Source organism: Balaenoptera ricei, chromosome 4 (assembly GCF_028023285.1).
Source record: "Balaenoptera ricei isolate mBalRic1 chromosome 4, mBalRic1.hap2, whole genome shotgun sequence".
Classification (NCBI taxonomy): Eukaryota; Metazoa; Chordata; class Mammalia; order Artiodactyla; family Balaenopteridae; genus Balaenoptera; species Balaenoptera ricei.
This window is the reverse complement of record NC_082642.1, coordinates 87,212,013-87,227,446: the sequence shown is the minus strand read 5'-3', so window position 1 is coordinate 87,227,446 and position 15,434 is coordinate 87,212,013. Positions and strand designations below refer to the sequence as shown.

General features: G+C 52.6%; 1 protein-coding gene across 1 annotated transcript; it reads left to right on the top strand.

Moving 5' to 3' along the window:
• Positions 1 to 438: 438 nt before the first annotated feature.
• LRRC15 (leucine rich repeat containing 15) lies at positions 439 to 13,840 on the top strand. The gene is made up of 2 exons (XM_059922091.1): positions 439 to 514; positions 8,270 to 13,840. Exon 2 carries the CDS (start codon positions 8,275 to 8,277, stop codon positions 10,000 to 10,002), a length of 1,728 nt encoding a protein of 575 aa, XP_059778074.1. The 5' UTR covers positions 439 to 514; positions 8,270 to 8,274; the 3' UTR covers positions 10,003 to 13,840.
• Positions 13,841 to 15,434: the final 1,594 nt, after the last annotated feature.

Sequence of the window (15,434 nt, the reverse complement as noted above, 5' to 3'; positions counted from 1 at the left end):
TTTTCCAAAACCTTAACAACAGGTGAAGTGGGTTAAGCAAATAAGAGGGTTCCTTGTATTGTTCCTGCAAATGTTCTGTAAATTTGAAATTGCTTCCGAACTGAAAGTTTAAAAGGAAAAGAACGGATGTCTTTTCTAGAACCGCAGCGGCCAATGCAGCGGAGAGAGTCCAAAAGAAACACTGGAGGAAAAGAGACAAGAGGAAAATGTGTTCTTAAAAAAGAAAAAAAAAAAATCCAAAAAACTGGCAGAAGGAAACCCCTTCCGCTGAGCGCACAGGCTTGCCTCCTTGGGTGACGCCGCACCTGTCCTCGCACGTCGGGGCGCTGCAGTGGCGCGCGTGCCCCTCCCCACCACCGCGCCGACACTGCCCCTGGCGGTGACTCACGCCGGGCATCCTTTAAATACGGGGAGGGCCCGGCGAGCCGCACTCATGCAGCAGCCGTGAGCCGTCCCACGTCCTCCTCTCTGGCTCCCTCTGGTTGACGGCGGCCGGGCGGGCGCTGTGCTGCTGGTAAGTAGGAGGGCTGGCCTCCTGCCTCCTCCCTCCCTCCCACCGGCCTGGAAGGACCCGGCTAGCCTCCCCCTCCTTTTTTTCTGACCCCGCTCCCCCGGGAAGAGCGTCCAGAAGGGGCAGGGCTGGCGCGGTGCCTGGGGATGCTCTCAGAACGCGGCCGGTGGAGCCTGCGCTGGAGGGGCACGTGGCCGAGCTCACGCTGCCCAGGTGCCTGGGGCCACAGCCCCTCTCTGCGGATCCCTGACCAGCCTCTTACTCTTTTTGTCCTGACCCGTCCTGGATGTCGACCTGGGACGCTGAGAAGATGTTTTAGACCGGCAAAAAGTTGACTTTGAAAGTTGACTGAATATCACACCAGTTACCCACCGAGTTTACCTCTTTCGGGATACTAGCTCCACTGGGAGAAGAGTTTCTCTTTTTAAGATCCAGGTTATCTGAACCCAAGTCCTCTTCCCCAGCACTTACTATGGTGGCCACCAGCAGCCTGTCCTGTATTTGGGTCTGTTGAGGACCAATGGGGGTATCCCAGGTGACAGAGCTATCCTCTTTTCATAGACTGACTTCTAGTGGCTACAAAAGTGGCTTCAGCAGATGTGCTGGCGCCTGGTTTGGATTTCCAATTTGGAATTCAGCTGTGGACTCAGGGTTTTCCAGATTCTAAGTTTGTGTGTGGCTTAGGCGACTTCATTCTGGCAGCTTTCTCCTCTTGCCTTGGCCACTAATGACTTTGGGTAGGGAGAGTCAGGGCTGGAGATGGATTTGTGATGAGGCTGGTTTGCATTTAAAATTGTGACTGTTGTACCTTTACCAGATTCTCTGCTCAAATGTAGAGGCAGGAGCGGGGCCAAGGAACCACCTGTGAAAAACCAGAACTTTTCTAGAGCTTCCCACCGTGCCAAGTGTGAGAGAGCCAGTCTACCTCCAGGGCCAAATGTGTGACCTCAGGGCAGGCTGCGACTCTCTCTTGGATGACACATCACTCAGACTGAAGGTGCTAGATGCCTGTCTGTCACGCTCTGGCTTCTCCTTTAGGATTATATCACCATATCAGCCAGTGTTGGTGCCACTGGCTCTGTAATTTAGAAATTCTGTAATGGCTGTCACTTCTAATACTTTGAATCGATTGAACATCTGGGGTACATTCAGGGCCAGACAGTCCTATTTGCCTGTGGTCTTGAGTCAGCTGGGCGGGCTCTGCAGGGATGAGACAAGAATGTGAGAGAGGTCGGGGTGCGGGGAAGGCTTCTGAACAGACCCTGCAGAAAGTCAGGGCACGGAAGGTTCTCCCAGGGCTGGGGACACTACCTGGGCTTGCTCAGTAAATGGAGGGGGGGCGGGGCTGCCAGTGGAAGTAGATCCAGATGTGGAGAAATACGGAGAGCTGGGAGAGAAGCTGTTCCAGCTCGGTCCTGCCAGCAAACACTCCCGGGGCTGTGACTACACGTGGCAGTTTTCCTCCCTAAATCCTGACCGTGAAAGACTGACTGCAGCTTCTGGTTTCACTGCCTCCCTGGGCTTTGGGGACACAGGATTTAGGAACTTCTGTCAGGATGCTTTGATGAGGGGCTGGTCCATTTTATCTAAGTTGGGCCCCCCAGGTGTTACCCTGAGAAGGGGGCTGTAGCCCATGGCTTTTAAAATAAAAGCCCCAAGTGGAAGCGTCTCCCTGCTCGGTTGGCAAGTTTGTCAGTATGTCCTGCCACTTCTGCCAAGCTAATTACAGCCTTGCTCTGGCCTCTGCCAGAAGCCCTACCTCCCCTAACCCCAGGGCTGGAAAGGACTTGTTTCCTCGTACTCATTTCCTTTTCTAAACAAATGGACTGAACTTTGACCTTGATGGGCCGTGAGAGATGGGGTCAGTGACTGAGCCAGGCGGCGGATAAGCATGTGGCTGCTCTTCCCTTGGGGCTCCAGGATGTGTCTGGGGTGGAGCCCTGAGCCGGGCTGTGTGTTGAGATGATGGGATCACCCCCTTCCGGTTGAACAACCTCTTCTGTTCTTCCATCCACTCCTTCAAGCCACTCAGGTGAAACTGAGCAAACACGAGCATCAGAGCAGCCTTGAGGAAGAACATCCCTCAAACCATGCAGCCTGGGAGTTGGGAGAGGCACTTGACCTTGACTAATCATGCTGGGCAGCTGGAGGGTGGATAGTAGATGAGCCTGAGATCATTTTCGAATGGAGGGAGAGAAGCCACCTCTTCCCCGCATCTAGGCACAGCTGGACACGTGGTTGACGAGGTCCTAAAGCCTCATGGTAAGGTTCAGGGGGGTCACCAAGCTCTGTGGTTAGGTAGAGCCCTGATCTGGGTGTCTGGAATCTTCCACTGACTGTGTGAGCCCAGGCAAGGCCCCTCCTCCCTCTGGGCCCCTTAGTTTTCCCATCTACAAAATGACCAGATGGTTTGACCAGATGGGCTCAAAAGGCCTTGGCATCTCTGATGCCCTGGGCTCTAAGTTCTGCTTCTGGGAGCAGCCTCTACTGCTGGGTTCAACTTAGCACAGACCCCAGATTTCTGACAGGGACGGAGAAAGGGCCACTGAAGGAAATATCGACAGAGGGGGCTGGACCCTGTCTATGGCCCGACCTTCAGCCTCCCCAATCCAGGGTTCAGTCTCTCTGTCTTGGCAGTAAATGACATAGGTCAGGAGCATGGGGTCCCAGCTGGTCTAGGCCTCAAGTGGTGCTTCCGACTGCGGGCTGTGGGACCCTGCATCAGAGTCACTTGGGGAGTTTGTTAAATGTGCAGGGTCCTGGGCCGTTCCCCCTACCCCCCAGACCTAGGGATCAGGAGCTCTGTGGGTGGAGCCTCCAGAGATTCTGATTTTACTCAACAAGATGAACAATAATTGTAAGTAACATTTATCGGGTGCTCATTTTGGGCCAAGAACAAGCCTAAGTGCTTTACATGCATTAACTCGTATAATCCTCATCACTGCAGTGCTGTGAGTTCTGTTCTATTAAGCGAGTTTCCCAGGCACTTCCAGGCGACATTTATGTACTGATCTGGGGAACACAGTGGTTACCCCCTTCAAGCGAGACGGGGAGGTCAGGATACAGTGAGCCTCTCATTCAGACAGTGGCTTCAGACCCGCTGGACCGCGCAGAGAGGAGCGGCTTGATTGAGGCTGACGCCGGCTGTGTACAGAGGAGACAACACAGCCCCATGCCTGGCATCTCCCTCGGTGGACGGGGCAACGTCTCAACGCTGATGAGGCCATGTTTTGGGAGACCTCTGTGCGGGGAGGGCACAGGTCAGGGAGGGAGATTTCCTGTCTGGGCCTCAGTTTCCCCAGGTGCGCTGGGAGGGGGCCTCCCTAAGGTGCCCCTCTCAGCTCCCTGATCCATGAAATGGCTCTTGGCCATGTGAAGATGCACCAGTTAACAAGTGGGATTGCCCTGCCTGGAAAACTTTTGAAGCAAGGTTCAAAGCAAGCAAGGGCCTGAAAAGATGGATACAATGTCCTCAAGCCTCCATGTGAAGGTGGCACTGCTGGTGGTTCCACGTGACCTATAGGGGATGGTGGGAATGGCGGGGCTTCAGGCCAAATCTCCTCTCTGTCTCTGGTAAGATATCAGAGCTGCCAAGGGCCCCTGGGAGTCTTTACAGTAGGGGAAACTGAGGTCTGGAGAATTTACCTAAACTCCACTCCAACTTAGAGTTAAGACAGAGTAGCACATCCGTCTCCGAGGTTCTTTCCAAAAGCTTTGCTCCATGGCATTGAAATAAGAAGGCGTCTCCTCCCAGGGAACCTCGTGTTTCGGGAATGTGATGATGGTATTAAACCCAAAAGTCCCAACCCACCAACCAACAAAGCTCAGGGCTTCGGGGCTAATTATGTGTTTGCCCATGAGTCATAGAGGCTGTTTTTGCTAGAGAGACCGGAGCCAGAGCGCCTGGTCCAAGCGCTTCCACTCCTGGGGAGGGACCACGTCAGAGTGCCCAGGTGAGCTGTCTGTCTGTCCTTCCGTGTGTCTGCGGGCTCAGTGAATTCCCTGGGCCAGCGACAGACGCGACGCTGCCCCCTCTCCCAGGACAGGGGCTGGACCAAGTCGCTGCAGTGACTAAGGATGCGTTTGGCTGCCTGGAGGAGGAGGGTGTAATTAGGGCAGCTTTGTGGGTCTTTAACTGGTGTTTGTCACGGCTGCCAAGCGGCACAGGGCAGCGTGGATTATTAGTCCAGTGCGTGCTGGGCTCCTGAGGGCCTCAGGCTGCCGCGGACGCCGGCCACACTTGCTGGAAATCCAAGGGCCCGGCTGGTTGTCCACCCTGCTCCCGCGGCCCCGCCCTCCCCTGAGGGCTCTGCAGCTGGGTTTGGGGTAGGTTCCCTGGAGGTCCTTTGGAGCAGTCAGTGCCAGCCGTGGCGGTAACAAGTGCTGGAAAGTAGGAAAGCGGTGCATGTGGTGCTGGAGTGGGCTCTGCAGACACGAGGATTCATAAAAGGGAAAATCTGCAAATTCTTGCAATATTCGTTAAGCTGAGTGTGGTTCGTTTTAAACAACAGTGGCTCTGTTCCCATAAGGGAGTTATCTTTTTCCTCCTCTTCCCAAGCCATGAGGCACCACCCCTGGCCGTGGGCCCTTCCTGGGGCTGGCTTGATGCCGCCTCCCCAGCTGGGGAGTGCAAACTCAGAGAGGTCTGAGACGGGTCTTCAGAGGGTTCCTTGGCCCACACCCTCATTTATAGATGGGGAAACTAGACAGAGACTGCCCTGGGCTTTTCAGGTTATGGGCACTTTAATTTAGTCCCTAATACTTGGGCTACAACACCGTTTTGAAGCATCCTGGGCATAGGAGTATACATAGGAATTAAGTGCTAGGTGCCTCATCACCAGGAGTGATGCTTCACCTTTTGTAAGTCAGTCCAGGGGGTAGATCTCTCTCACACATATATCAAGGGGATGGGCAAACACCCACAACTGTCTGCGTGGACCCCCTGGGAGCACAGGCACAATTGTCCTGGTTGATGGATCTCATGTCCTTGCCCTGGGACTCAGCCTTAGAATCCTATAGTCTTGGTGATGGACAGCTGTCATCTAGTCCAATACTCTACCAGGTGTAGAATCTTCTCTCCAGCTTCCTTACCATGTTTCTGCTTAGTTTCTGCTTGAACACTTTCAGGGATGGGGAGCTTACTGCCTTATGAGGCTGTCCATTCTGATTCAGACAAGCTGTCTTTGGTGATGAACTAAAATGCACGACCCCATAGCTTCTGTGTACTAGTTTCGACCTCGAGAGCCACACTAAGGCTGTTTTCTTTATCCCAGGGCAGCCCTTCATGTACACTAAGAAAGTGCTTGCAGGCTTATCACATCTTCTCTTCGTTCCGCTATTCATCCACAGTTCCTTCAATGGATGCTCAGATGGTCTGGTTTCTGCATCCCCTCACCATCCTCTTACTCTTCTCTAGAAGGCCTTCAATAGACCAGTTTGTCTTTGGCCTTCTTGCAGTTCAGGGTGAAACTGAGAACAGCATTATAGATGTGGACTGATGAGGGCAGTGTAGAGCAATACTATCACCTCCTTTGTTCCATACTTAATACTTCTATTAATGCAGTCTAAGATCACATTAGCTTTTGTGAGCAGTCTTCTTTCTCTGCTACCATCAATAAAAAGCCCTAACATCTAAGGGTGGATGTTAAGTCACTTTTTCAGTGCCTCCTTTCTAAGCTGTTCATTTTCTGCTCTCAAGTTCTGGATCCAACATTTATCTATACAAGTTCATTCTTTCAGATGCGTCCATAGCTTAATCTGGCCCCCTTCCTTTGAATCTAGACTCCATTGTCAAGTTGTTATTTTTCTTTCATTTCTCCACAGTTCTACATACTTATTTGAGTCTTTGATGGAAGGTACAGCAGGTCAGGGCTTGGATGGGCTGTAACTAGGGCAACAAGGCCTGGGTGGGTGGGGGTTGAACTTGGGTTCTGTCCTCAGAGTAAGCTTGTTGGGGGCAGGGGAGGGGTGCATTGAGTTGAGGCCAGGTTGGGAAGCCTGGATTATTCTGAGTTATGGGCCAGACTCAGGACTCCATGAGTTCAGGGGAACAAAGAAAGGCCAGAGAAATACCTTCTCCACCCAGCCAGTTTATGCCTTATAGGCCATCATTTGAAATTCCTTCTTCTGACTCAGGACTTCTGCTCATTAAAAGGACAGACACTGCAGTAACACTCACAGTTCTCATCCAGGAATCTGGAGATGCTGGCTTTAAGCTCTGAGCCTCAGCTTCCCTGCTTCCTGCATTCCCCCAAAATGATGGGCATGCATGAACAGCAGTTCTTAACCCTTTGGGAGTTAGAGACCCCTTTGAATCTCGGATGGAAGTTACAGATGTTCTACACATACACAGAAATCCATAGTCCCTTGACTAAGAATGCCAAGATTAAAAGCACCTTGAGGCCTTCCTGCCTCCAAGAGTCTACAAGGGCCATGTCGTAGGGGAGCTTGGCACTTGCTCACACGTTTGCACAGAACACCCTCATAGCCTTTCTTCAATTTGCTCCTCACAACGGCCTCAGGAGCGGGCAGATGTGATCACTCTCACTTAACAGATGAGGAAGCTGAGCCTGGAGGCCTCAAGCTTCATTCGAGTGAAACAGCTGATTTGTGGTCCTTAAATATTCACGTAGGGCCCAGTCCCCATGCCCCCCATCTCCACTTTCTATTTGTATGGACCTGATCTCAAACACCAAACCTTGCATGACTTTGACTCCATTCCCAGATCAGCACCATGTCTGCGGGAGCGTCTGGGCCTACCAACTTTCAGCTCAAAGTACATCCTAAGTTTTCTGGGACTTCCTCAAGGCCACCCAATGTTTCTTTTGGAAACTGGGACTGGTACCCAGAAGGCAGACCCCAGACGTTCGGCCGACCCACAGTAGACCCTTCCAGAGAGACAGGAAGTGGTGTGGATAGTTTCCTTTTATTGGGAAGGTGGTTTGGATTAAACCTAGATGAAGCCCCTGTGAAAGGGTTAACACAGGGGCAGGTTGGTGGTGGTGGCGCTGGGGCAGTGCTGGTCGGCGTGCGGCGGGGCCCAGGGAGAGGGAAGGCTGAGCTTCCCTGCCGTCTTTTCCACCAGGTCGCAGTGTGGCCCTGCTCTGCTGGCTTCTGCTGCTCCTCCCCGCAGGCGTTCATGTCTGTGGCCTCCGCATCTTCCCCCAGGTTCAGGCCCTGTTTATTTGCTCTCGTTTCCTATCTTTTCCTCCTGAGGAAGCCACGTTCAACTAGCAAGTCCAGGTGCTCTGAGAGACACAGAGATGGATAAGATACTGCTCCTGACTTAAGGAACTCACAGGGACGGGACACGAACATCCCTGCCCTTGCAAAGGCTGTTGACTAGTGAAGGAGACAGACGGGGACACAGTGAATGCCATGTGTGGCTGCTGTGGCTTAGGCCATAATGGAAGTTGGGAAAATCACCTGCACGGGAGGGTAACTAAAGCTGACTCATGGAATCCTGGAAAGCTTCCTAGGGGTGACTGGCTGTGAGCTAGACTTAGAAGTGTGGGGAAGATTTGGATGAGGATGAAGAGCCCTCCAAGTGGGGCGAATTGCTTGGGCAAAGGCATGGAAATAGGAAGGCCTGGGGGAAAATGAAGAGGCTGCAGACCAGACCACAGGTAGCATGAGATGGGTATGTGGTGATGGGGTTCAAAGGCAAGCCAGTGTTTGGCACCCAAGGTTGACGTTGGCTTAAAAACAGCTGAAGCGTCAGTGAGGCGGTCCTGACTCGTGCCCTTTCTCTCCTTGCAGAGGCCATGCCGCTGAGACATTATCTCCTTTTGCTGGTAGGCTGCCAAGCCTGGGCCGTGGGCTGGGCCTACCATGGCTGCCCTAGAGAGTGCACCTGCTCCAGGGCCTCCCAGGTGGAGTGCACGGGGGCGCGCATCATGGTGGTACCCACCCCGCTGCCCTGGAACGCCATGAGCCTGCAGATCCTCAACACGCACATCACCGAGCTCAACGAATCCCCGTTCCTCAACGTCTCGGCCCTGATCGCCCTGCGGATTGAGAAGAATGAGCTGTCCCACATCGCGCCCAGTGCCTTCCGTAATCTGGGCTCGCTGCGCTACCTCAGCCTCGCCAACAACAAGCTTCAGGTTCTGCCCGTCAGCCTCTTCCAGGGTCTGGACAACCTAGAGTCGCTCCTCTTGTCCAGCAACCAGCTGGTGCAGATCCAGCCGACTCACTTCACCCACTTCAGCAACCTCAAGGAACTGCAGCTGCATGGCAACCACCTGGAATTTATCCCCGACGGAGTCTTCGACCACCTGGTGGGCCTCATCAAGCTCAATCTGGGCAAGAATAGCCTCAGCCACCTCTCACCCAGGGTCTTCCAGCACCTGAACAACCTCCAGGTCCTCCGGCTGTACGAGAACAGGATTTCAGACCTCCCCATGGGCTGTTTTGACGGGCTTGGCAACCTCCAGGAGCTGGCCCTGCAGCAGAACCAGATTAGTATGCTGTCTCCTGGCCTCTTCCACAACAACCGTAACCTCCAGAAGCTCTATCTGTCCAACAACCACATCTCCCAGCTGCCCGCCGGCATCTTCATGCAGCTGCCCCAGCTCAACCGGCTCACGCTGTTCGGGAATTCCCTGAAGGAGCTCTCTCCGGGCATCTTTGGACCCATGCACAACCTGCGTGAGCTTTGGCTCTATGACAACCACATCACCTCCCTCCCGGACAATGTCTTCAGCAGCCTCCGCCAGTTGCAGGTCCTGGGCCTCAGCCACAACCAGATCAGCTACATCTCTCCGGATGCCTTCAATGGGCTGGTGGAGATGCGGGAGCTGTCCCTCCACACCAATGTGCTGCAGGAGCTGGACGGGAGTGTCTTCCGCATGTTGGCCAATCTGCAGAACATCTCCCTGCAGAACAACCGCCTCAGACAGCTGCCAGGCAATATCTTCGCCAACGCCAATGCCCTCATGACCATCCAGCTGCAGAACAACCAGCTGGAGAACCTGCCCTTGGGTGTCTTCGATCACCTGGGGAAGCTGTGTGAGCTGCGGCTCTATGACAACCCCTGGAGGTGTGACTCAGACATCCTTCCGCTCCACAATTGGCTCCTAGTCAACAAGGCCAGGCTGGGGACAGACACGCTCCCGGTGTGTTTCAGCCCAGCCAGTGTCCGAGGCCAGTCCCTCATCATCATCGACGTCAATGTTGTTGTCTCCAGTGTCCAGGGTACAGTGGTGCCCACCCAACCAAAGACACCCAGCTACTCTGACACCACCTGCATCTCCTCCACCACTGAATTCGCCAGCACTACGCAGGACTACACCAGTCTGACCACCATCGGGACCACCGATAACCATGAGACACGGGCCACACCCTCTACCCAGAGCGGGCTGGCCATTGCTGCCATTGTGATCGGCATCATTGCCCTGGCCTGCTCCCTGGCTGCCTGCATCTGCTGCTGCTGCTGCAAGAAGAGGAGCCATGCAGTCCTGATGCAAATGAAGGCACCCAATGAGTGTTAAGAGAGGCAGGCTGGAGCCAGGGCTGGGGGACGGTGGGACCCCAGAGGATCCGGGATTTCATTGTTCTGCCTCCACCCCTGGGTCCACAGAGCCATCCCCTGCTCCCCCTCTCTCCGGTCCCCGAGAGAAAGGTGCCCCCACCTTTTCCTGACCTGCCTGGTTCTCCTGTAGAAGAGGTTCTTGCAGAGCCTTCTTACCAACAGGGAGACCTAACCCACTGTGGCAAAAACCCTGCGGTGTTCCCAATTCACATCCCTGGGCTTCTCTCAAGAAAGCCCCTCCTCTAAAACCTCACCAGCGCTCCTCCAAAAACCACCTTCCCTGTGTCTGCACCCCTGCCAACCTCTATAGACGCAATTATTACACACCTGCCACTTTGTGGGAATAGTTCTCCACTGGGACAGCCCCGCTCCCAAGTATTATGTAAGTTGATTCCCCTTCTTTGCTCCTCTTGTTTGTGACATGGCTCTACCCTGTCCCCTCAATGAAAGGTCTCCCTTCACTTCCTACTCCTGAAGGCAAGGTGACTTCTCTCCTCGAAGAAGGCTTCAAACCGTTTAGCTATCTCTTAAGAACTGCCAAGTGCCCTGGCTTTCAGGATGCTATGAAAGAGAGAAGCGAAAAATGAGGCTGCTCAGGTCCTGGAGGCCGGACTATCATCAGCATCTCTTATGATTTTTATCTGGAAAAGGAAGAAAGGCACCGCTGCAACAAGTTTAGCCGCTTAGAGAATGATATTTCTGAACTGCAAACTTTGCTTTGAAAATTTTAGTCCTTTAAGGAATAAAATCATGTAGAATTTCTCACCCCCCCAAAAAACTTGAAAATCAGCTTATTGGTACTGGATGGAGAAAGCAACTTGGTGCCTGGGGGTCCTTGTGTTCACCCCCAGGATTTTTCTCTTTTAACTTTTTATGGAAGTGTAATATGCATACAGAAAAGCGGGAGCATGATAGTGTATAGTTTGATGGATTTTCACAAACTTTACACACCTGTGTAATCAGCACCCAAATCAAGAAACGAGACATCGCCAGGATCCTCCATCCTGAGCTTTTACTGGAGAAGACTGGGGCTCGTGGAGGTGGCATGAACTTACCTGGGAACTGGCTCCCCATGGGTCAGGATGAGCCCCTCACTGTCCTCCACCTGCAGCCAGCCCTTGCAAAGGCCCAGCTGCCAGAGTTGGAGGAGAAGATGTAGGTACACTCTGGCCTGGATGGGAAATTGTATTAAATCCCAGACCTTGAAGCACCAGGCTTGGCCAGGTCAGAGGCATCTCAACTAGAGAGGCCCATGCAACCACACACTCTACCCTGCCAACAAGCTGTCTGTTGCTCATTGGAGGCTCTTCTGCCTGGGCCTTTTATGGGCATGATATGCCTATATCTGTTTTTAATTTTCACTCTCCATTTGGGAAAGTGAAATAGCTCAGAGATGAGATCCTTTAATTGGACAGCCAAGTGTAATGGAACCCAGCAATCCCTCTGGTTGTGGTAAAATTCTCCATCGACATTACGGTCAGCTAGACACTGAACTTCAGCATTCTCATCCACAGCAGGCAACATGGGTACACAGATAGGTCACACTGGGTCAGGGCCCTCTGTGGAGCCTCTCCCTGCCTGTGGTCTGGTTATAAGAGTTGAGTTGTTTGGTCCAGAGTTGCAGTCACATGAATACCTGCCCTCGCCATCCTTCCTGCTACATATATATTCACACTGGTAAAGAAAGTACACTCAGGACAATGCATGTCTTTCTCTGGACAACTGGTATACCAGTTTAGAAGTAGAAACAGTGAAATGGAGAATTTCAGGTGTCTGTGTCTGCCCAGGAAAGAGCTGCATCCAACACTACAGGGATTTGGAAATCTGCGATCAATCCTGACTGGCCTTTACTAGTTCCCTCTGCCCCACGAGACAAATAAGAAATCCCCTTGGGCCTTAACAGCATGATGCTGAAAGGTCCCAACAAAACGAGTGTGTAAGAACTTGTGCATTTTGTAGCTTTTCACTCTCTGTCACAGGGAATCTGGGAGAGATGGGGCCTGTTAAGGCAAAAGACATAGTATCCCCAAGGTAAATTTGGGTCTCCAAAATGTTTTCAAATTATTTATAGCACCTGGTGGACATGTATCAAGGCTTGCCAGGGTCCAAAAGGACGTGAGTCCAGAACTTGGGTCATGGGCATCATTCCACTGATGGTGGCCTGCCATATTGATCCTGGGGCCCAAAGGGGCAGCTTGGCTTGGTCTCCTCCAGACAGGAAGCATGGTTTGGCACTGCATTCCTCAAGATGCTCCTTGTAAGTAGGCTCCAATGTCTCCTTGTGCAAAGGTACAAGTGGGCCAGAGATGGCAGAGAGGTGAGGAAGGAGTCCTCTTCATCCAGTGTGTACTGCCAAGCTGAACCCAGAACCCCTGGGTATTGATGGCATTGGCCATGACCTTGGAATATCTTCCTCACTGGCCCAGGATATCACACGTGTCTCCAGGCCAAAGGCTGGCCTGAGGGCAGCTGTCCTCAGATGACTCCCCAGAGGAGCACCCTGGGTGGGGGTGGTGGACCCTTTACCTGGCCTTCTGAGCTTGCCTGTTCCTTTCTCCCACCAGAGTGGACTGGAAGAGCCATTGGGCCTCCTCTTCCTTGGCAGGCGTTTTGGTCTTTCTGAACCACGTTGTCTGGTCAGGGAGCTGCCAGAAAATGTGGGTGGAGTTTCCTTTCCAACAGGATGATGCATTTGCTCACTTCTTGGGGCTGGAGTGAGCTGCTTGGTCCCCCAAAAGTTGAGTTCACTTTCTCCCTTTGCTCACTGGCTTCTAGTTCCCCTTGCCGGTACTCCATTTGGAGTGGAGGGTCAATGTTGGAGGAAAGATAATAAAAGCCCGCTAGAACCACTGTTTTTCAAAAATGCTTACTGTGCATGGATACCCTTCAAAGCACTTAAGAGCCATTTTCTTTTTAACCCTCACAGCACCCCTGCGCATGAGTAGTACATGTGAGAGGGTCTAAAACCACTTGTCTTCCGCAACATTATTCAATAGGCTGTGGGTTTACCTTCTCTCTTTAAGCTTTGTACAAGACCTCATGGCCTGTCCTGGGCTTTCATCGTTAAACCAAAGAAAACGGGGGTCACTGTCCTGTTGCTCCGCAGTCTTAGCCATTGGAACCTCACCTGCTACTGTGTGGATCCAAAGCTTTGTGAATACAGGAAAAAATTAAACTCCTCCACCCGTTAAAGAAAAACTGGCTTCTCTCAAAGGAACTGTTGGGCTGAGTGTATATTGTTCCTCCTCGTTAGAATTTAAAGGCACAACACCCTTCTCAGAACTCTTCCTGGGCAACAATACAATTGTCACAGATGTCTGTGTAGTGCAGTGATGGGAATCATTTCCAAACTCAGGAAGCTTGTGGCGAGCAGACAGCTAGAGACAACTAGATAACTAGAGTTGCTAAAGAGACACTGGAGGTAGCCCGGCCTTTAGCTATGAATCACTCAAAGAATTCAGCCTACAGATCCCACAGTCGGAACTGAATCGGGGCTGCTGGGGAGCCGGTGGTGGTGGTCTTGGGGAGCAGGTCTTCGCTGTGGTTCAGAGAGGCATGGGGCAGACACTCCTTCAGGCCAAACTCCTCCCAGTCTGAGCTCTCTCCTTGACCTAAGGAGAGATTGTTCTCACAAACCTGTTGCCTTCGTGCTGCCTTCAAAAGTAGATCAGTTTTGCCTGGCTTAAAGAATCATTGCAAATAGTCCCAGGTGCTTGGTGATGCATTTAGAGCTTTCTAGGCCCCCGAGGTTTTATAGAGTGTGAGCCCTGGTGGGCAAGGTTGGGGGTCTGTCTTTGCTGGATGCTGCTTGTAACAGATTTGGTGTGCAGAATCAGCAATAAATGGTATACGCAAGACACGTGTGATACTGTGGGCGCCTTGGCTGGGGGATCTCACTGTTGATTCTACGCTTGTCACACGAATGCAAGGCTGACCTGGACAGCCCCCCACAGAGACCAATTCCAGGCTGGGAAAGGTCTTTGGAAAGTGAGCGGGGGCCAAAATGATGTCTATAGGTCACTGTGACCAGAAGGGGCCTTAAGAATAGGTTCAACCCATTTTATAGATGAAGAAAGTAAGATTGGGACAGGAAATGTCCCAATCTTATTTCCCCTAGTCACCTAGTGAACTAGTGGCTGAGTTTGCAAGACAACCAGGCTTCCAGACTCCCAGGCTGGAGTTTCTTCTATGTCTCAGAAAGGCAGTGAAGTTCACTCAGCATTCATTAAAGTGCCTGCACGCATGCATGTGCGCGCGCGCGCGCGCGCACACACACACACACACACACACACACACATATACACACACTCTTCACTTTGTTCTGAAGCCCCTGGATGAACACCTTCAGGGCTGTTCACTCCCTCCTCAAGCAACTGCTTTCATCCTTGGATAATCCCAGTGGTTAAAGCTTCTCTCTCCATATTGGGCCAAAGTTCACCTCCCTATATCATTTCCTCCTCTTAACTCAGAAAGGGTTTACAAACTTAAATAAGCATTAAATAAAGAAACAAACACAAAAGGACAGCAAACCCACAACCCTCTTAGAATTTCTCCTGGCACTGAGAGCCCACTGGTGCGTGTGGCCGGCTGTCCAGCTGCGGTCAGTCTGGCCTTGCACTGGAGGGGATGTGGGTGTGCAGCCCTGATCCCAGTCCTCAGCCCAGAGCAACTTACTGGAAACTCTCTAGGGCCTAGTGGCTGCCCTTAGGGTCCTAAAGTTGCCAAGACCATAACCTTAGCTGGATTTTGGCCCCAACGTGGATCCGTCCATGGGAACAGTTCAGGGTCATTTTGTAATCTTCAGAGGCCTTGCCTAGATTCTCTTCTGCTGTCCTGTGACCCTGGTGACATTCCGGGAATGCTCAGGCCACGTGAGGGGAGGAACCACTGCCTGGAACTTTGATCAGCACCAGGACTGCTGGGTTCATGCTGACCACTGACCACACCAGAAGCCCTTCTGCTCCTGAGGAAGAGCCAGGGCAGCTGGTCCCCAACCGTGAGCCCCTCGCGGTAGGTTTCCTGGGGTCACTACAGGGCTCTGGGGGTCTGTGGGGATGTGGGAGGAATCTGGCCTGGGATCCCAGCTTGGGGGCAGGAGATGGGCTGGCCACTTGTCCCAGGTTTCAGAGCATGTCCCCAACTCCATGTAGGCTGCACCTTCCGTGTCCCCTCGCCCGGTCAGGAGAAGCCCCTGAGGTACTCAGCCAGGGTGGTGCTGGGCTGGGGCTGGAGGCAGGTCACGGTGCGGGATTCTGAGATGAAGGTGACCTAGTCCCTGGGCACAGACAACTTCTAGTGGATGGTGGGGATAAAGTAGTGTGACCATATGTCTAGGTTTTCCTGGTCCCACCCTTGTTTATGCCTGTCATCCTGGCATAATTATCAAGAGCT

What these genes read in the sequence shown, in the direction of transcription:
- LRRC15 (XM_059922091.1), top strand. Translation starts at nt 8,275, where the DNA reads ATGCCGCTGAGACATTATCTCCTTTTGCTGGTAGGCTGCCAAGCCTGG.